At 44.8% G+C, this 22,313-nt stretch overlaps 2 protein-coding genes across 2 annotated transcripts; both read left to right on the forward strand.

Annotated features, from left to right (window-relative positions):
* The first annotated feature begins 2,619 nt into the window (after positions 1–2,619).
* On the forward strand, positions 2,620–5,349 carry LOC120679820 (AP2-like ethylene-responsive transcription factor At1g79700). The gene is made up of 7 exons (XM_039961485.1): positions 2,620–2,872; positions 2,978–3,060; positions 3,244–3,252; positions 3,358–3,446; positions 3,573–3,697; positions 3,808–3,884; positions 4,368–5,349. Exons 1-7 carry the CDS (start codon positions 2,751–2,753, stop codon positions 5,099–5,101), a joined length of 1,239 nt encoding a protein of 412 aa, XP_039817419.1. The 5' UTR covers positions 2,620–2,750; the 3' UTR covers positions 5,102–5,349.
* Positions 5,350–7,073: 1,724 nt separating this feature from the next.
* Positions 7,074–15,711, forward strand: LOC120678165 (histone-lysine N-methyltransferase ASHR3-like). Its single transcript, XM_039959318.1, has 10 exons — positions 7,074–7,577; positions 10,736–10,861; positions 12,267–12,293; positions 12,677–12,794; positions 12,909–13,005; positions 13,280–13,373; positions 13,602–13,680; positions 14,519–14,690; positions 14,842–14,922; positions 15,642–15,711. The coding sequence occupies exons 1-10, from the start codon at positions 7,074–7,076 to the stop codon at positions 15,709–15,711; spliced, it is 1,368 nt and encodes a 455-aa protein (XP_039815252.1).
* Positions 15,712–22,313: the final 6,602 nt, after the last annotated feature.

The raw sequence follows: 22,313 nt of genomic DNA on the forward strand, positions 1-22,313 counted from the left end.
GCTGTTCTGCTCAGTGCCATCTTTGTGTATGCATTTTGCTTGGGTTGTAAAGAAGCAAAAACCCAACAATCGCTGGAATTTCGCTGAAGGCATTAAAAAACTATCCAGCTGGTCCTTGAATTCTCCTGTACATTCCAAGCCGTCGTTTCCATCGCCGTTTCACGCGGACTGATGTGTGTGCCGGGCTAGACGAGGACAAAGACATTTGCTCCTCTCAGACAGAACATCTCCCAAATAAAAAGAAAATGGCAAAAGTCAGTTGATTGGACAATGGGCATGGATTAGTCACATGGTAATTGCGTTTAGCCTGAAGATCACACACGATCACGCATGGCCGGCATTTCTTGCACGGGAAAACTGGCGATGGGATTTTTTCTGCCAGGCCGGTCACCTAAAAACTGCCAGAATTTTTTCTGCTGACCAGTACAGTGGCGATGGGATTCAAGGATCTCTCGTTCTCTCTGCGGCTCCGTGTGATGGGCTCACGCAACGCACATGTCATGGCCGGCTTGGCCGACTGCACGAGTAACCGCCAACCGCGAACCAGCACAAAGACTCTCTAGTCTCTCCAATCCGGCTGGAGAGCTGGCCGCGACATGTGGGTGGTATGGCGATCGACTAGACCCCTTCTGAGCTGCTCAAGAGTTCTGCTAGTGCTAGATTTCGGGAGTGTTCGCCTGTTCGGTCAAGATGCGGCTCCGTGCCATCAACAGCATAATGACTCGATAGGGTGATGGGGCGCCATGGGCCATGGCATGAGGATTTTTTTTTTTTTTTGCTTCGTCAGGAGTGCGTTGTGCTGTCAGGCGCCTGAAGCTAGAGCAGGCACAGGATGGGTGTTTCGACGCCAAAATTCTGCGGCCGAATCGCTCCAGCTATGCAGTTTTTTTTTTTACCACACGCTCGAGCAATACAGGTACAGACAATTAAGATCATGGTCTGCAGTCTCTTGCTGCGAACCTAACTGAATTTCATAGTTGGTGCTGGTTAGGGGTTACTGATAAATACAAGTGGCCATGACTTTTGACGGTGAAAAATTCTGTTGGGGGTTGATCGGATCTGCCATAAAGTTGTGCCCATGATGTCACAAGGCCCCTGCATATTTATTAGCTTATTTAGTTTAGAATGGTCAAAGAATTTTTGAAATGAAAAACTGTCTCTTTTCTCTCTCCTTTTATCCATTTGCATTTCCAGCTAGGGAATAAAGTATGAAGTGCCTGAAGCATGTAGAGGGATAAACAACGGAAGGTGAAAGAGGATGTTGACCATGAGAAAGAGATGACTAGAAATAGGCCTGCCAAACCCGGGACCTTAGCATTTCTTCCATACTTGTGCTTTCCGAGGTCCACTGAGGCCGGCCACAGGTTACTGATCGATACCACCATGTCTTTCCCATGAGCACTTGGTCAGCTCCTGTTGAACAGCACTAGGAGAAAAAGCTCGCCATGATCCCACGCAAAGACTACCAAACTGGCGCACCTTTTATTTATTTTTCTCCATGGTTTCCTTGTATCCCCGTCGCTGCTGTGTCAAATCAATTTTTTTAAGAAAAAAGATGGGCAGGTCAACCATTTACTATATCAGAGACCAGACCTTAAGCCAGTCGTCACGTTCAGAAATGAGCTGCTTTCAGACATCACTTCACTGGAGCTGGAAGTGACAACAACCGAAAAGCATACGAATTTACGATCGACCAGAAAGGCCGATGCTGCAACGCATGCATTCAGCTGCATAGCTAATGTTTGCTTGAGCTGCAGTAATCGGTCTCGCAGGCTTGCTTGAAAGAACAGTCGCCCAATCGTGAAATTCTGCATCAACTTTGACATCTGAAAAGTTCTGAATCGAGTAGCAACGCCTTTCCGTTTTGCGTCTCGGCAAGGCACGGCACGGGCCGACCCCGGTAACCCGGGTGCGTGGCGGCACTCAAGGTTTGACCACGCCAGTCAAGGCTGAGCCAGTGGCCGGATCTGTGGGATCGGCAGCTCGTAATCTTCAGCTCTGCACGCCGAGTCAGTTCGTGCTCTTGGCGTTCAGAGCTCTGCTGCCGGGTTTGGACATCCCGGGCTGCAGAACCTTTTGTTCAGTTAACAACGGTTCTGATTTCCTTTTTTTATGTCAGTGTGTGTGTGTCTCCCGAGTCCCAACCATGGAAACCTTTCGCCGTGTACCTCGGCACGAGACCGACGGCGACGTCGTCCCTGTACCGTGCTGCGCCACACGAAGTCAAACCAAACCCCCCGCCCAAACCTGACAAGTGTTACGATGGTCCGCACGGCACGCACGGACGGGCTCGTTCGATCGGGTGGTTCAGAGTTGGGTGCCGCCGCCGGTACGGTGCACGTCAGAGCTCTGGGGTCCCGGCGACCTGGCACCGGAGGTCGACAAGGCAAGTAAACCCCGGTGAGATGGCGCCAAGGTCGCCACGACACGAGTGCGGTCACCCGCGAGCCGCGACAGACAAGGGGAAGCGGCCGGTGGCGGCCAGCGCGAGCCGCGAGCGGAGCCAGGGAGCAGCGGGCGGAGGAGGACAGGACAGGCGGTGGAGACGAGAGCACAGCAGCTGCCGGCTCGGGATCCCTGTTTCTCACTGCAACCTCGGTCAGCTGCTGCGCGCCTTTAAAAACCCCTCGGGCTTCCACCTTTGGGCAGCTAGCTAGCGCCGGCCTCACCTCGCGACAGGCCGGCCACCCCGCGCGGCGGCGACAGCCGACACCTCTCTCGCTCCCTCCGTCTCCGTTCCGCGAACCGCGATGGCCAAGCCCCGGGGGAGCGCCGCCACGGACGGGGAGCCGGCGCCGAAGCGGGCGCGGAGGAAGAGCGGGCCGCGGGAGAGCCCCTCGCGGCGCAGCTCCGCGTACCGCGGCGTCACACGGTAAGCAAACCACGCGCCGGCCCCGCTCCGCTCTGCTCTGCTCTCCGGTGCACTTTCCCAGCTTGCCTGGCGGGCGGCGCGGCTCACCGTCACCGATCGGCGCAGGCACCGGTGGACGGGGCGGTTCGAGGCGCACCTCTGGGACAAGGACGCCCGCGGCGGGCCGCGGGGGAAGAAGGGCAAGCAAGGTTGGTGCCGGACCCGCTGATCCCTTCGCGATTTCCTCTTCCTGTGTTCTTCCTGTTCTGCTCGAGGCGACTCACCTCTCTCTCTCTCTCTCTCTCTCTCTCTCTCTCTCTCTCTCTCTCTCTCTCTCTCCTTCCGCATGGCGTCACTCGGTGCTTGCTTCTTCCGCGCGTCGGTCCGAGCAGTTTATCTCGGTAAGCAACCTCCTCGATCCTAACCCGAAACGGCCGGCGCTTCTCGTGCCGTCGGGGCCGGTCCTCATCTAACATTTCGTGCGTGTTCCCCGGCGGCGTTCGCAGGCGCGTACGACGACGAGGACGCGGCGGCGCGCGCGCACGACTTGGCGGCGCTCAAGTACTGGGGCCCCGGCACCGTCCTCAACTTCCCGGTACGCGGGCGACCCGCCGTCTCGATCGATTTCAGAAACCACAGAGAACGCAAGGTCGCCGCCGCCGAATCGGGCTAGCTCTGATCGAATCCTGAAACCGGCCGCGCGCCGGACATTGCCCTGCAGCTTTCCGGCTACGACGAGGAGCTCAGGGAGATGGAGGGGCAGCCGCGGGAGGAGTACATCGGGGCGCTGCGCCGCCGGAGCAGCGGGTTCTCCAGAGGGGTCTCCAAGTACAGAGGCGTCGCGAGGTACCAAGCGCCGCCGCCGCCGCCGCCGCCATTGGCAATGCTTCGAGACCGTGCTGGTCGCTCAACTGACACGTTCTCAGAGCTGACACGTTCCTGGTCTTGCCCCGCAGGCATCACCACAACGGGAGGTGGGAGGCGAGGATCGGGCGCGTGCTGGGCAACAAGTACCTGTACCTGGGCACGTACGGTGAGCACGCGTTTCTTCCCTGACGAGAAAATATTCCCGTAGTGTGAGTCAGCATGGGTTATCCAAAAAGGCAGCCGGCTGGTGTCGTTACTGGATAGGTGGCTTTCATGATTTCAGAAATAAACGGGTTTTGTTTCTGATAAGAGAGGGGGATAATGCATAAAGAACTTAAGATGCAGAGATGCTCCTTCCACGCATTCTGAAACTTTGCTGATGTGTTTGCCTGCTCGTTTTTAGTAGCTGGGTATACTGAAGTCAAAAGGTACGATCTTGAAGAGGACGTGTCAAGAATAAGCACAATGTTAAAGTCTGAAACTGGTCTAAAGTGAATTGGATGGCTCACTTTAGTCACTATAAACTAGCCATTACAGTTTTCAGCTGCATCTGAACTTCGAAGTGTTGAGATTTTGTGAAGAATCAGGACATTATATTATATCACGGCTTAATTACTCCCATTTGCACGATTGTATTGTACATGGCCAGCAACGCAAGAGGAGGCGGCGGTGGCGTACGACATCGCGGCGATCGAGCACCGGGGGCTCAACGCCGTCACCAACTTCGACATCGGCCACTACGTCAGCCACTGGCAGCGGCACCGCCACGGCCACGGCGGCGGCAGCCTCGGCGCGACGGACGCCGCCCCGGTCGTCCCGTTCCAGCTCCCGCCCCCGGACGACGACTCGCCCGAGCGCCCCGCCGCCGCCGAACTCGACGAGACCACGGGCGCCGCGGGGTTCCACGATGGCGACGACCACCCGCAGCGCCAAACCGCCGCGTGTCCCTTTCTCGGCGACGGCGCGCAGCTTGTTGCTGACCGAGCGGGACCGCCGGCTCGTCACGCCGCACCCACACCGTCGGCGCTCGACCTGCTGCTGCAGTGGCCCAAGTTCAAGGAGATGATGGAGCAGGTTTCAGCTGCGGCGATGGTGGAGGCGGGCAGCAACAGCAGCAGCTCTGCTGCGGCGTCGTCGGCGTCGTCTTCGGCTTCGCCGCAGCCGCCGTTGTCGCCGCAGCGGCAGCCTGAGATCAGAGGCGGCACGGCGGCTCCGTGCGGCTTCCCAGACGACGTCCAGACGTTCTTCGACTTGGAGAACGAAGACGCCATGGGCTTCACCTTCGCAGAGGTTGACACGTTCCTGTTCGGGGACCTCGGCGAGTACGCGGCGCCCATGTTCCAGTACCGCGACCTGGACGTTTGGTCTGCACTGGACGGCTAGCGTTAATACACCTTTTTATTTTCTTTTATAAAGATACTTATGCTCATAATATAGGATGAGAAAGGGTACTACCAGGTGTTTTGCCTTGCAAGAGATCAAGAGTAGGGAATAGTTCCTTGTACTTACTCTTCAAATTTTGCTCCAAATAGCTAAAATAGGGAAATACGCTTATTTTTTCCAAAAAAAATCTCGAGGTGTTGAAATTCGCATAAAGAAATTATAAATTCTTGAAATTAATATGACATACATTTTTGTATTGTTCAAACACTTTTTCCATCACACCTCTTATGTAGCAATCCCGTAAAATTTGTTTTCAGATGAGTATCACGGTGGACACTTAGAGCAACTCCAGTAAGGCCTCTATTTGAGCCCCTACTCCAAATTTAGATGGTGAAGTGTAAAAATCTAACTACAGCAGACCCTCTGTTTGAGCCCCTAAAATAAGGAGGCCTCCAAATCTCTCACTCCACCCTCTAGACCTGGGGGGTCTCTAGGGAGCCCTCCATCTGTGGGCCCCACCCACAATTGCCTCTACTCCCTCCCTGCAGGCGCGAGCTTCGCTCCTGTCCGGCGCCTCCTCTGCCCGCCGGCCGCCGTCGCATCCCCACGTGTGCGCGCGCGCCGGCCGCCGCTGCATCCCCGCACACGCCGGCCGCCGCCGCATCCCCGCGTGAGCGCGTGCTGGCCGCCCCCACGGCCCGTGTTGCTGCTGCCGCCTGCTACTGCATCCGTGCATGATGCTGCTGCCGCCTGCCGCCACCGTTGTTGCCTGCCGCCGCCCCAAGCGTGCTGCTGCCTCTGATTGGATCGAGCAGGGTATAGGGAAAGAGGAGGAAGAAAGAAAATAGACACTGGCGTGTGGATCTCATTTGTCATAGTAAAAGAAGGGGCTGCAAGTAAATGCTACTGCTGGAGTTGGACACAAAATTATAGCCCCAGAAAGTTGGAGCCAACCCCTACTTAAGAAAGTAGGGGCTTAAAATAGGGACTATTGCTGGAGATGCTCTTAGAGGTTAGGGCACATGATTACTATGTGCGTTTTGGCGATCTTGGAAGGGATGGTACCATGGGACTTCCTTCATTCCAAATTGCTATATACATACTTTTTTTGTGTATTACTATGCATCTAGAAAAACCAAAATGTTCTATAATTTGAAATGGATGTAGTAGGCGTTAGAGATAGGGGGATGCCACGACCATAAATGCTATATGCAATATATTGACAAGGGAGTGAATCATTGAGAGTCAGACATTAGCATAAGGGGAAAAAGGAACAATCAAATTTTGATTAAATGGAAGACATTTACCAACCAATAAGATGACAAAAACAGAAATCTGGGATAAATAATCACCTATTTTTCATTTCATCAAAGTACATATTATCCCATATTGTTTTCAGTTTTTGTCGAACTTGAACATAGAAGTCTTTTTTATGCCATTAATTTTCAGCTTGTATGACTTTTATATGAACAAGTAACTCAACATTTAGAAATGAATCGACCTTCATATCTGTAAATTCTAACACTATTCTGGCGGTCATCCCTAAATTCTAACACTATTCTGGCGGTCAAAGTACATATTATCCCTAAAATTTAACACTATTCTCTCCCAGTTTGGCCTACACGTAGACGATGTAGGTAAAATGGTAAATTAACCATCCTCGTCGTTACCCGAGAGCGGCAAACCGCAAACCCCGAAGGCCTAGCTTTTTAAAGGAGGCCGAGGCCTTATTTGGGCCGCTTCAGCCCATCGCTGCACACCCCAAATTTGCCCAAAACAAGCCCATAAACGAAGGAAACCGACCGACCCCCGCAACCGCCGCATTTCCACTCCCTTCTTCCCGCCTTCCTCTTCATCTACCACGCTCCCCTCGCCGCTCCCCTCCGCAACTGCTCCAAAGTTTTCCAACCCCCGCCGCGGAACGGGACCCAAAGCCCTAACCGCCTCGCCCCCCTTCGCCGTCGCGGCGGAAATGGGGGGCCCTCCGGCCGCCGCGGCCTCCACCTCCTCCGCACCCCCCGGGCCCCGGCGCCGCTCCATCCGCCCGATCGACCCCCCGCGTCAGGACGATCAGGATCAACCCCCACGCGTGCTGTCTTCCGAGCACGAATCGACGTCCTCGCAGCACCAACGCCGCTCCACCCGCCTGATCAGGCTCCGGCGGCGAGACGATCAGCCGCCCCCGCCCCCGTCCCCGCCACGCGACTCCACGCCCCCGCTAGCGGCCGAGGCGGTTGCGCGTCCTCCCTCCGGCGCGCCAACTCCTCGTCGCTCGGTCCGGGTCCACCTCCGCGTCCGCGGCCTTCCCTCGGCGGCATCTCCCTCCACTCCCAGGCGGCGGCGCAGATCACCCACGGCTCCCCGGCCCAAGTCCATCGAGGCGAAAGCAGAGGAGTGGGCCAAGGAGAAGGCGGCGTCGGGTTGCTCCCAGGAGGAGTGCGTCCTTCCTTTTCTCCGGAAAGGCGCCCCCAGGAAGGTACGCACATGGCTGAACGAGTCTCTCTGTTTCGTTTGTCTTTTGTTTGTGGTGTTGTTACGTCGGAATTGGTTGGTCACGGTCACGGAATCCTGGATTTTGGCCTTTTGGTGATGTTGATGGTAAAACCAGAGCACTGATATTGCCAATTTGCGTGTCCGATTTCACATTCGAACGTTGGGAGTAGATGTTTCTTTAATTTGTACTCGCAATATATCGATGCATTTGGTGTTAGAATGAGCTTGATTGATGCTACCTTGCTAAGATACGAAACCAAATCTCGTGGGAGACAGTTAAGCAGCACCTGCATTCCCAAATCTGAAAGATCATGTCTGTTTTGGTCCTGTAGCTTTTCATGTGCTAGCAATGCTTGGTTACTCATGTTCAGGAGCAGATTATCCTGATTTTTTTGGATTTACACATCCTAGTATGTAGTAGTTAAATAAAACATACGCAAATACTTGATGTCTGTAATAACATTAAAAAAAATATACATCCGTTTCACTTCGAACCAACACAGTCCTTTCGAATTCAGAGAATGCTACATTGTCTCATGTTCCTTTCTTCTGTTCTTTTTGTAGTAGATTACAATATAGACTGCTGTTCTAGATGAAATTTTGTCCTGCCAAGAATTTTTCACACGCAAATGTAACTAATAACTGTGAATTTTCAACTATATCAAGTAAATAGTGTTGATTTTATCTTAGCATATGCGCTGTTCTGAGAAGGAACCCAAATATTGCTGCAGGAGCATTATGAAGTGCAGTGTGCTGATTCATTTGGGTTATCCATAAAGTTCCTTGTTATGTCCTTCATGACACACCGGCCAACATTGATTGCATTCTTCCTAACAGTACTGTAGATATTTGGCTTGTCATATACATACAGTTACCAACATGGCTTATCAAGGAATTTGGCAATTACATGGTTAGGTCTATTCTCTTTCTCTATATAGAAAGGGCTGAATGATTGTAGGACCGGAAAATGCGACCAGAGGGGGGTGAATGGGAGCAACTCAAAATAATTTCGCACGGAAACAAACAGATCAAACTCCCAAATTTCAAGAACTTTAGCAAATTAGATCCAAACGCGAGGAAACTCGAAACATAGGTTCACAAGATCACTAGAAATCTATTCTCAAAATATTATGCAAGGAAATTAAGTATAAAATGCGGATCAAGAAAACCTAGATTGAAACCGACGATAAACCTGACGAAGAACAAATAAGCACGATGCAATGAAACGAAGAACAATACTTAATGATAAAGTATTAAACCAAGTACTTGTTCTTACAAAATTGCATCTAGCCTCCACCCGATCGTCCTCCCTCTCTTGATTAGAGAGATCAACAAAAATCCCTCACTAGGAATTAAACCCTAGGCTAGGCTGGAGAGAGGAGTGCACGCAAGAAGAGCTTCAGGGAGGCAGCTACTGTAGCGCGGAACTGTTCACTGCGGCTACTGTAGCAAACGCCCACAAACCCTAAAAACGCATACCCTTCAATCCTAGGTGCCACATATTTATAACCCATAGGGTGGCACTACCTAAATTACAAATTTGCCATTACGTAAATCAAATTAACGTAATCGGCGCGTATCACGCAATATCATCCTCCACGGCAAACAATCTCGATGTCCGCGATCCTTCCATCTAGCACCATGGCGTCCCGTGATCTCGCCTCACGACGATCCGGAATCTTCTCGCGATCGACAATTGTCCCCGTCTTCGGCCACGTCCGCCGCAACGAACGTCCGGGATCTTGGTTTTGTGGCTTAACCAAGAAACCGTCCACCAACGTTCTCTCGCTGTGTCGTCAGGTACAGTAGACATACACCGCACGATCTCAAATCCCTCGAACGCAAGTCTTGATCCACCCTTCACCGCTCTCAGTCCATCGCCGTGGCATCATATCTTCATTCTTCACACATCGCCGCATGTTCAGTCTCCACCTATCACCTGCATCGACACCAACCAAGAGAAACGTCACACGCACACTGTGTTGTTCAATCACTCATCACAAGGTCTTAGCCCCACGGGCATCTCAATGATGAATAGGGGATGATCGCTTAATGGCTGGAAAATTGTCCAATAAGAAAACTGATGTGGATTCGGACCAAAGGACATCTATTATAATTATCTCCATCTGTTCCTCATGGAGAAATAAATTTTGGAACTTGGATACCATGAAGCTAGTGGATTTTGAGAATTAATAAAATGGTCCGACGGGATTAAGTCAGCAGAGTAAGGACTAGATTTCCATAGGAACACCACTGCATGACAATAGGAATTGGGAGTGGGATGCCACCTTTCTTGCACAATTGGAGTAAAGCAACCAGTTGCATTTCCATGCAAGCTGTTTGGCAAAGATTAAGGGGATTGCTTCAACGAAAGAATAAGGGAAAACACAGACAGTGGTATAATTCAAGTGTTCCATACAGACGGACTCAGAAAAAAATTTAGAAATATGGTACATCAAAGTAACGGTTAACTTTATATATTCAGAGTATACCCACATAGAAGTGAGAATTAAATCTGTTTTCTCTAGAATTAGTGACTGTTCGTCTACAGGAAGCTGAAGTTGTATTGATCAGGGCCAATTTTCCTGGGTAATCTTCCATTAGAAAACACGGATGTAGATGATTTTGGAATGTTCTCTGGACCAAATGATTTGAAAACACATACAAATTGTTGAGTATCTGATCATCCAAGTCACCAAGTGTGATAGAACTGACATAAGGAGGCTGTCAGACCGCAATAATGAAGTTTAAATAGGCAGAACTTTGGAGGCATTTCTTAGCTTCATGATTTTTAGGTATGGTTGCTGATAAATAAGCGAAGAAGAAAATAGCATTAGACTATTGCATAAATCTTTGCAAGACAACAATGACATCGAGGAAATCAGGGAATGGATGTATATGCCAGTTACATAAGAGATAACAGAAGGGAAGGTTGGTCAATAAATGAATAAATGATGTCAAGATTTCATATTACAGCATTCTGATTTACTTGAAAGGTTTCTGAAGAAAAGTGATGTCTTCACAGTTCCCACAGTACTGGTCCGGTCCATATGTAGTAGATCTTGTCTTAATTGAGGTAGAAAAGGAACTATGGTGCTCTGATTTACTGCAAAAAGTAATGTCAAAATCCTTTGGATTTAGGTTGAGTGCCTGATTTGCTCAAAGAGTATTCTGCCGGATGAAAGGGTGCAATGTTCAGTTAATCACTGTGATGTCACCTTGCACAAGTCTTGTTCTGAAAAAACAGACGGATGCTGCCCTCGGCATGTGAGTTATCTGAAACCAAGCTGTAGATCTAACATTTCATTTCATGCATAGCCTTGCAGGTTTCACTTTTTAATTTTACTGGTTGCAGTCAGGATATATAATTGAGTAGTGTCGATCTTGTGATCAAACAGCAACATCTTTTGTAGACGTTTTGCTGATTTTCAAATATGAAAGTTGTAGTAGTGTTTAGGGTTTAGGGGACTCTTGATTGATTCAATCTTAGTATTCTTGTCAGAAAATGATACTAGGTTGACAAAAACCATGATGTACTAGGGATGTTTATTTGCGCGTTTGATTGGTAAAGTTCTATTTACTTTTAGAAAAATTTCATATAACTGACTGTGGTGTATCTTCTTTTCTTGTTAACTGCATAGATATGTTTTTACTGTAAAACGAGAACATCAAGACACCATGTGCAACGCACAGTGCCTATGTGTACTGTATGTTTACTGAAGCCGAATAGGATGATCGATTCTGAAGATCTTTCAAGCTCAATGATTTGTTGGAGTATTTGGCCATCAACAAGTGAGGTTGATGCCATGCTTCATGCACGTTATTTTCTGCTTTGTTTTCATTTACACATATATATTGTTAGCATCTTCAATGCATGCAAAATACTATAGAAGATCACCTCTGCTTTTATTGAAATTAAAGCATATAAGAGTACTTCATTTACTCCTAGATGACAGCACATGAAAAATATACTTTAGTTATGGATAATAACAGATAAGACTTGTCAATTAGAAGCTCATTAACCTTACCTTATTGTGTTTGGCTTCAATACATATGCTCATATGACAGTTGGATATTGGCTAGATTATTTTGTGATTTTCCCACAATTTCAGACAGTCAATCCCATTAACCTTATCTGTAAATGTTTGATTTAATTCCTCAATAGTAGATACATGTTATTATGATAGTAGGATATTGGTAGATTACTTTGCACTCTGCTTAGAATTTCGTAAGTTCTAGTATTTTATGATTATATAGAAAATCACAAAATCACTTGTACTGTTAAAATGTATATGGTGAGAATTATTGGCTATTGACAAGATGTCTTCAGATCGTCCATATAGCTATATAACTTCATGTAAGTACATGTACTAGCAAAGTCAATGCTTAGGCCTTGGGAGAGATTGAAACTTCCAAACCTCAAATCACCATCCCATCTTCAAACCCATTCCTTTTTCCTTGATCAAATCTTGAGGCACTATAAAGGGCTAAGGTTTTTGCATATACCTACATGTACAAGTGTTCTGCGTTAGACTAGCATTTTCGAAAACCTGCTCTATGTTTTATCAAGATTGAATGCTTATCTGTTCTGTTATACCTTTTTACTGTGGTAAAGCTTTGACTGTTGTTTTATTGGCAATTTTGCTGAGTTCATGATATTTGTTTCTTACAGGAAGCAGGCCCTGCAAATGACATTAAGGTGATTGATATTTAGTTTTTTCGCTTGTTCGTGTTATTGAACAAAATAGAACATTTCCCTTTTTTTACTGTCACATTAACTTCTTTGTAAAGGTGGTCGCTGAGACAAGGTTGGATCAATCAGCCAATGTGTTATTAGTATTACTCTTCTATTTTTGTTTTCCTCATCGTCAATGATTATATTAGAAGCAAATTTCAAATATAAAATTACTATGGGGATCACATTTGTGTTTTGGCTTTTTTTTGGAAGATTATTGATGGAGCAATCTGGCAATAAATCCGGAGAAAAACAAGGCAACATTTGGAATCTTTTATAGTTTTGCAGGCCATGATTTGATTTCAAAATTGTTTGACATACTCTTTTGACATTTGGTCCATTTACAGGAAGCCTTCCAGCGCTTACCTCTCCCATACACCAACCAAGAGTTCAACATTAAACCTTTTAGTACACAGGATTTGGAAAATGAGAGGGAGCCACCTCCATATGTACATATAAAGCGCAGTATCCTTTGTTAGTTTAACATTAATGTTCACAATTGTATACTATGTCTCATATTTGTTAATTTGGGAGTTGTAAATTTTACTGCAGCATCTGGTTCTTCCTTAATGAACTAAGATGTTTTTATTGTCAAGAATAAATGTGACGGTGATGCAGTTGAAACTGGATGTGCCAACTGTGACCATGACTCGACCTGTGAAAGATGCCCCTGCAGGTACGAGTTGCTTGGCCCATTTCTTGTGCTGAAGCCTATCAGATATTTGCCAATTGTTTGCCTGTAGTGTCGATTTCTTACTAATTATGTTCCATTGAATACATATTATTAACACACTCCAATTGCTACACTTCTTGTGCCAGCTGGAGTATTTGTAGTTTCTATTCTACAGACTGTTGTATTATGTCTGTATGTGTTTACTGGATATATGTGAAAGTATAATTTTTACCATCACATGCTGAAAAAGTTCACAAAATTAAGACTATTATTGCAGATGTTCATTGGTTAGCTGCTCTCAGGCTTGTCATTGCTCAGTTAAATGCTCCAACAAACCATTTCGCAGAGAGAAAATGATTGAGATCGTTAAGGTAAGGCATAAATTTTCTCAGAAGGCATATAGTGCTTATTGATATTCGTTGAGTGCTTGCACGTACTCTATGTAAACGTTTAGGTGTTATATTATTTATCTACTGCTCTTGCTTAACATGACATTCAGTTCTACAACAATATAAGATCTTTTACGTTGTTGTATTTGTTTGGTGCATCTAATATTTTGGGCTAGCAAATAACTGCCTGATTGTGGTCTGATTCTGTAGACACAGCAATGCGGATGGGGCGCTATTTCTCTGGAAACCATTGAGAAAGATGATTTTGTGATAGAGTTTGTTGGAGAAGGTACCAACTCTCTTATTTAGTTTGTTTAACTATTGGATGTAATTCATTCAGTCCTCTATTAATTGGCTATTCCATATGCTCTCTTGGACTTCACTATGTACATGTGAAGTTTCTTCACACGTGGCATGTCAATATGAATTTATGGAATTTTAAATGTGATGATTATTTTGACTAACTACTGGTTTTTGTTCTCAAAATGAGCTAGCTTAATATCAAATTTACATATGGCCATATCGAAACAATTTAATATTTAACTCATATTGTAGAGTACAATACTTGAGTGTGTAAACCTGGGCGTTGTAAAGTACATCAAAATTTTGTGTCTGTTTCAGGTAATCACCTAGCATGTTGTTAAATATCACTACAGCAGTTATGTAAGTTCAGGTTTGTCTAATTGTCTTAATGAAGTATTTGTGTAAGCAAGGAGATGTATCATCCAATGAATTATGTTCTGCTGTAGTTTTTGGCATGTTGCGATTATCTTTCAAACTTTTATGAATGACATGTTTGGATATATCTTATTGGGCCCCCATTCCCTCGACTGCTGTGATTTCTGATGGTGCAATACTGATTATTGAAATATTTTCCTCAATGTTCTACAAAAGGAAATAATTTCCTCATTTCCTGAACATAATGTTGTTACCTTGAGAACTTTCCCTGACCCTGTGTGTTAGAAATGAAAGCTAATTGTTCTCTGCAAATGTATAATTGAAGCAATATGTTTTATCAGGTGGCTTATATGGAACATAATGGTATTAATGACAATGCTAGAACTATGCTCAAAAGCGTACTTTCTTATTATTGACATCATTTTTCGTATTTTGCCATCTCCTTTCAGTCATAGATGATGCAACGTGTGAAGATAGGCTCCAGGACATGAGGCAGCGCAGAGATCAGAATTTCTACATGTGTAAAGTCAGCAAAGACTTTATAATTGATGCAACTTTTAGAGGAAATGCCTGTCGCTTTCTTAACCACAGCTGCCAACCTAACTGTCGGCTGGAGAAATGGTAAGAATGTTTCACCCGTCTTTTATGCTATATGCTGGCTTCTATAGTAATTCAGTAATTTGTTTAGGTTCTTTTTCGAGTTAAATTGGCAACCGCTATCAACTCTTTATATAAAATATACAGTTCGATTCAACTATTTTTTTATTGCCAGGCAAGTAAAAGGCAAGACAAGATTAGGTGTGTTTGCTTCACAGACTATTAAAGCAGGAATGCCCTTGACTTACAACTACAGGTACTTCAGACTTGCTCCCAATAATCCCCAAGGTTGCCAAATTTTTTTTCCAGAACCAGAATTTCGGCTCTTCGAGTAATGAATAACCAGTTTTTATTTTCAAATGTGGACAGTTCAAACATTTTCACATGTGGGATTACTTGTCCCTTATATTAGTTGTCATGCTACTGTTCAAGTTCATAATTCAAAACTGAACCCGCATACATGGTTGCATTTATTCAAGTAGCACATGGTTGTGTGTTCTACTTATATGCTTTCATACTGTTGCGATGTTTCCTGAGTTGTCACTATTACCACTAATCGTTTTACTCAGTATGTTACAGGTTCATGTATTTGAGAAATATGCAATAATCAGTTAGACAACGAAATTAGATTTTAGATCTATTAATTTCAAATATGTGCAGGCAAGATATAAGGGTGAATCCACTGTCATTGGTAATTTACCTGGAATGGGTATGCCTGTGGTCATATTCCACAACAACTGCCCATCCATGACTGATGTTATAGTTATGGATCCTTAGTGCAACTTTATGGCATTTCTTTATTACTACCAATTATACAACTTTTCGAAGGCCAACTTGATTTAAGCTGCGCTTATAACTGTTCCCACTTCTCCTATATTACTTCAGTTGAAAATTTTCTGTTAGAATCCAGGATATATGATTTTTTGTTAAGAAAATAGTTCTTTGATGCATGGTCGTTCTTTTCCGTTTTTGTAGATTCTCCACTTCTTTTGGTCCCGAGAAAGAATGTTTCTGTGGGGCTCCAAACTGTCGAGGGAAATTGTGATAGGTAAATGACCAAGGAAGGTACACTGCCAGAGGTACATAATAGGAAGACCCAAAACAAGGGGAAATAACAATGGAGTATAAACTGAGGGTTGATTGAGCACAAACTCTCACTAGCTAGTTCAAAAAAAAACAGTCAAGAGTGATATCGTTTGCTCTAACATGTAACATGATGTATCGTAGACATAATATTAGTGTTGGTAGCTACCACTACCACTGTTCTGATTTTACAATTTAGTCAGTGTTATCTGCTGTTCTTTCGACTGTACAGGTTTTACTCTGTAAATACTAAATGCACAACGTATTCACGGTACTGAGGAACACGCTGACAGCTTATCTGTCCTTTTTCCTCTATAAATTCCGCATTAAAAAGTAAAATGTGTGCTCCTTCCTTCGATCTAGTCTCAGTATAGTGAGCCACATTGTGTACCATCGAGAATAACTGGCATTCACTGGGTTACTGAATTTGTCCCCTCGACGGCTGCACAATTGCTGTCCATGTTTGGAGGTTGCTTCCTGTGGGATGTTAAAATTTGCAATTGAACTGTGTGTGATGATGCTTGAAATTGCCCTGTGATTTCGCCTGAAACAGCCCAAAATTGCTTGTTTTGATCTGTACCATAGCCATATTGTTTATAAACAGGCATCCTTGTTTCAGTCTTTCATAAAGGCGCCAAAGGGAAATTGAGTAGCTAGTTACCTTTACAGGTCACAAAAGCAGTCAAAATGACTGCATGCCTCGCAACTTGCAACACATTCCCTACATACATGCTTGCACTGCAAAAGGTTGCCCTAGATCATACACCATTGCCTAGAGTAAGGAAGGATTCAAAATCAGCCTTAATCTCAGTGGTAGGCGGGCAGCTGTCAAAGGATCAAGTAATTGCTCAATTGCATAGGATCTTCACAGGAAATTGGAAGTGGGAGTTGACTGATCTTGAGGAAAATACTTACATCCTTCAAAGGGTGATCTACAGAGAACCATTGCCTTTGGTGGGGCAGATGTGAGGGGTGCAGATGTGCCTAAGGGCATTAGGCTAAACTTCGATCTGTGGCACGAGGAGGAAGGTTACCTGCTACCGAAGGTGTGGGTGAGAGTCTTTGGCCTAAGGAAATCTCTACGAGAATTTTCTAATTTATGGGCAATTGGTTCAATGTTGGGGTCGACACAAACAGTAGACATGGAGACCACACGACAGAACGATTTTGGAAGGGTCTTTATTGCGGTGCTTAATCCATTATTGATCCCACCTGAGCTAGATGTCGTCATCGGAGATCATTAGTTTGAACTGGAGTTTGAAGTAGAGAAAATGAGCGAAAGGCCGGGTGGCCAGTTGGCTAGCCCGGTCCGGTAGCGTCGTGCCGGTCCTGAGTTCGATTCTCATCAGAAGCGAATTTCCTGCTGTTGGGGTAAAAAAAACCCTCGCTGTGCTCGCCGCGAGGCTTGGCCCTCTCGGGCATGGGCCAGGGTTCGGGGGTTTTCTCTACCCGGGTAAGCCGGTGTGGCTTCCTCTTAATGAAAAAACAGTGGGGCCGTTTCCTCCCCCGGGTAGAGTTTTTAAGTAGAGAAAATGGGCATAGATGAAAATGGCGAAGAAGTCCTTGTTGAATGGAAAGGAGGCGAGGGAGGAGAAGGTAAAGGTGAAGAGGGGAAGGGATTTGATCCTTCTGCTAAAAGGGACCCAAAAAGACATAAAAGTGATGAGGAAACTGAAAATGATTTAGAGAAAAGTCCTAATGGACAAAACGGTGAACAACAAACTATGGGGACTGAAACCTTGAAGCAGAAAGTACATCATTCGTCGCAGGGGGATTTTTCAGCTTTTTTGAAGGAAACAGCCGAAGCAATAATTGATATTGCAGTAAGCAGGGAGCTTGATGTCATGGCCGAAAAAATCATGGCTGAAAACCTTGAGGAGGTGGGAGAACTTCAGATGACCATAGAAGGAAAAAATGTGGCTGATCAGCTTGGTCTTGAAGCTGCTTCTCAGGTCGGTAACAAAAGGGGTTCTGCAGAGGGAGGTAGAGGAACCAGTAGTACAACTAGAAGAGGTGAGCAACAGGGAAGGAATACAGATGGGTGCTACGCTAACTGCTGCAACAAAGAAAATTGGGTCAGGAGGATCTGCTCGAGCTCTGACTAGCTCAGTAATGGAAGGACAGGGGGTAAATCCAGCGATGGGTGAACTGTTAGCAGCTGCAGCCATTCCTGAAGCCTTGGTAACTCCAACACGAGCTAGCCCAAGACTTACACAATATTCGGACGAGCATATCTTGACAAGGGTCGAGCGTAGGACGGCTGAAAAAAATTGGAGAGCGCAGCAGGTAATTCGCTGAACATTCCTGTTGATTCTCTACTTTTAAGTACTGCTGTTCTGAATTTTAAGCAATTAGGAATCACACCTGGTAGTTCTGAGGATGAGATGAGTACAGAGGTTAAACTTTTGTTAGCTTCGATGCATGACACAAACTCGGTAATAAATGATCCTGAAACTATTGATGAGCTGTCTCAGTACAGCGAGGATGAGGATAGTTTAGATGATTTAGAAAAAATTGCTGTTAAACAACTTTGTGGGGATCTCCTAGAGGAGTTGTATGATGATGATAGTTATCAGCAAAGCGGTGATAAGAGATGTTCTATGAACACAAACAAGTCGAGTGCTAAGCCACATTTTAGAAAGACTTGTAAGGTGAAGGTCGGAAAACATGCAAAAATGGTGTCCAAATGAAAGGAATTTTTTGGAATAGCAGAGGTCTTAGCGACTTGGCTAAAACAAAATTTCTTGCAGATACAGCTAGAGAGCAGAACTTAGATTTCATTGCTCTACTAGAAACAGGGAAAAAAGACTTCTCCCAAACATCGCTTAATGGCCTTTGTGGGGGAAAAAATTACCTTTGGCATTGGACTGAGCCTCATGGAAGGTCAGGTGGTATTCTTCTAGGGGTAAACCTAGATGCCCTGGATATTGGAAGCATAGAAGAAGGGGACTACTATGTGAAATTTAGATTAAAGAATAAAAGAGATAATTTCAAATGGGTACTGGTGGCTGCTTATGGGGTAGCTCAACCAGAATACAAGGAAAGTTTTCTCACGGAACTAGTTCACGCATGTAGTAAAGAGAACTTACCGCTTCAACTTGGAGGTGATTTCAATATCATTAGGAATCCAAGAGAAAAAAATAATGAGAGGTACAATGACAAGTGGCCATTTTTGTTTAATGCAATCATAGATGGCTTAAACTTGAGGGAGATAGAAATGTCGGGAAGAAAATACACCTGGGCTAATTCCTTAGCCACTCCAACTTTTGAGAAATTGGACAGGGTGTTGGTCAGTACGGAATGGGAACAATACTTCCCTTTGGCTACGGTTGTTGCATTGAGTAGGGAGATTTCGGACCACACTCCATTGCTTCTAAGCACTGGGGAAGTGTCTAGCGCTAGGACTCCGCCTTTGTTTCAGTTCGAGCTAGGGTGGCTTCTGAGAGAAGGCTTTTTTGAACTTGTTTCGGATGTTTGGAACAAGGAGAATAAGGGCTCCACATCCCTGCAAGTGTGGCAAAACAAAATAAGAAAATTACGACAATTCCTGAGAGGTTGGGATAAAAACATGAATGGTGCATATAAAAAAGAAAAGCAAGAACTCTTGAAGAAAGCTGATGAGCTGGATAAGAAGGCTGAAACCCAGCTTTTGAGTCAGCAAGAGATCGATCTCAAACAATGCGTAAAAGATAGACTAGCTCATCTTCTACGCGAGGAGGAGATCAAATGGTTTCAGCGAGCAAAAACCAAGGAACTATTGCAAGGAGACGACAATACTAAGTATTTTCAGCTCATAGCTAATGGTAAGCGAAGGAAAACAAGGATTTTTCGATTAGAACAAGAGGAAGGCGTAATTGAGGGAGAAGAAAATCTGAAAAAATACATCACAAAGTACTATAAAGGTTTATTTGGGCCCTCCAAAAAAATTACTGGACTATGGATGAGAGTAGGACTGAAGATATTTTTCAAGTAACAAATGAGGAAAATGAGATCTTAATAGAGAGTTTCTCGGAGAAAGAGGTCCGAGAGGCGATATTTTAGATGAAGCACAATAAAGCTCTAGGGCCTGATGGCTTCCCTATGGAGTTTTACCAGGTGTTCTGGAGTCTTATAAAACATGATCTAATGGCCATGTTTCAAGATTTCCATAGACACAACCTCCCTCTCTTCAGTTTGAATTTTGGGGTAATAACTTTACTCCCAAAACTGAAGGAAGTTAAGATGATTCAACAATTTCGACCAATTTGCATGCTGAACGTTAGCTTCAAAATTTTTACAAAGGTTGTTGCTAATAGGCTTACAACAGTGGCAAATAGGATTATTGGACCTTCACAATCAGCTTTCTTGCCGAGAAGGTACATTTTGGAGGGGGTGGTAATCTTACATGAAACCATTCACGAGATTCAGAGGAAAAAACAAAGTGGTCTAATTCTCAAATTAGATTTCGAGAAGGCTTACGATAAGGTCAATTGGTCCTTTTTACAACAAGCCTTAAGAATGAAAGGTTTTACGCCTCAGTGGTGCAAGTTGATTGAGAGTATTGTTAGTGGGGGTAATGTGGGAATAAAGATAAATGACGAGATGGGAAACTTTTTCCAAACCAAAAAGGGCTTAAGACAAGGGGATCCTCTTTCACCGGTTCTATTCAATCTGATGGCCGATATGCTTGCGGTTTTTATCTCAAGAGCTGCGATTGCAGGACAATTCAAAGGCTTAGTGCCACATTTGGTAGATGGGGGGTTGTCGATTCTCCAATATGCAGATGATATGATTCTTTTCTTGGAAAATGATTTAGAACAGGCCAAGAACTTGAAGCTAGTACTATGTGCTTTCGAGAAGTTATCCGGCCTCAAGATCAATTTCCATAAGAGCGAACTATTCTGCATGGGAGAAGCTAAATAATTGGTAAAAACTTACACGTATTTATTTGGTTGTCAAGAAGGAAGTTTTCCATTCAAATATTTAGGGATTCCAATGAGTGATCACAGGTTGGCAAATAAGGATTGGAGCATGATAGAAGAACGTTTTCAGAAAAAACTTAGCAGCTGGAAAGGAAAACTCTTATCAGTTGGAGGAAGATTAGTGCTCATTAATTCAGTTTTGTCCAGTCTACCAATGTTCATGCTTTCCTTCTTCAAAATTCCTAAAGGTGTGCTTAAGAAATTGGATTATTACAGGTCCAGATTTTTCTGGCAATGTGATGATCACCAAAAGAAGTACAGACTTGCAAAATGGAGCATTCTTTCTACACCTAAGTGTGTAGGGGGTTTGGGTATCACAAACCTTGAGTTTCAAAATATCTGTTTGCTAAGCAAATGGCTTTTCAAACTCCTCAATGAAGAAGGAATGTGGCAAACCTTGCTCAAACGGAAATATCTAGGTAATAAGGTGTTGTCACAAGTGGCTAAGAAACCAAAAGATTCTCAATTCTGGAAAGGGCTAATGGACATTAAAGGTTTCTTTTTACCACGAGGACGATTTATAGTTCGGAATGGCATGCAATCCAGATTTTGGGAGGATCTTTGGGTTGGAAATGAACCATTGATGCATCAATACCCATCCCTGTACCGTATCGCTAGGAGAAAGAACCAAACAGTAGCTCATGTGCTAAGTACTAGGCCACTAAATATTACTTTCAGGCGAGCACTAGTGGGAGATAGGTTGAGGTTGTGGGTAGAACTGGTTACAAAAATAATGAGTGTGGAGTTAGGAGATCAAGATGATAGTTTTATTTGGTGTTTGACAAAGCATGCTTCTTTCACGGTGAAGTCTATGTACTCGGATTTGATGAAAATTGGCTACTTACCTGATAGGTGTGTAGCTTGGGACCTAAAGATACCGCTCAAGATAAAATTTTTTTGTGGTATTTAAAAAAAGGGGTCATTCTAACAAAAGACAATCTTGCAAAACGAAATTGGAAAGGTGATACTAAATGTTGCTTTTGTAGCTCTAGCGAGACTATACAACATTTATTCTTTGATTGTCATGTGGCTAGGTTCGTTTGAAATGCGGTTTACGTCGTGTTTGGTATTCAGCCACCCACAAGCATGTCATCTTTGTTGGGTTCTTGGCTGGGAAATTTTTCCAGAAAGCTTCAAAAACATATTCTTGTGGTTGCATCGGCTCAGTGTTGGGCAATTTGGTTGAGTAGAAATGATGTGGTATTCCAAAAGACCATTCCTAACTCTTATTTGCAGGTAATTTTCAGAGGGACATATTGGGCGAGATGTTGGTCAGAGTTGTCTAAAGAGGAAGAGAAGCTATCATTGAAGAAGAGGGCATGCAGTTTGGAGAGTGCTGTCATGGCGTTTTACAGCAAGCACGGTTGGAACTTCAGGAACAGGATTGAAGCTCCTAGTGTGCTTTAGTTTTATGTTCCTTTTCTTTTCTTGTGTCAGTCTTGTCTAGTGCAGAAGTTAAACCTTATGACAGTGTTTGCAGCGTTTGGTGTCGGCGTTCTTGTCGCGGTTAAGTTTATGTTGACAGCTTAAATGCTGTTTTTGTAAGACCTAGGCTGTAGACATTCATCTTGAATGTTCAAGGCCGGAAATTATCCTTAATCTA

This window comes from Panicum virgatum, chromosome 6N (genome assembly GCF_016808335.1).
Source record: "Panicum virgatum strain AP13 chromosome 6N, P.virgatum_v5, whole genome shotgun sequence".
Classification (NCBI taxonomy): domain Eukaryota; kingdom Viridiplantae; phylum Streptophyta; class Magnoliopsida; order Poales; family Poaceae; genus Panicum; species Panicum virgatum.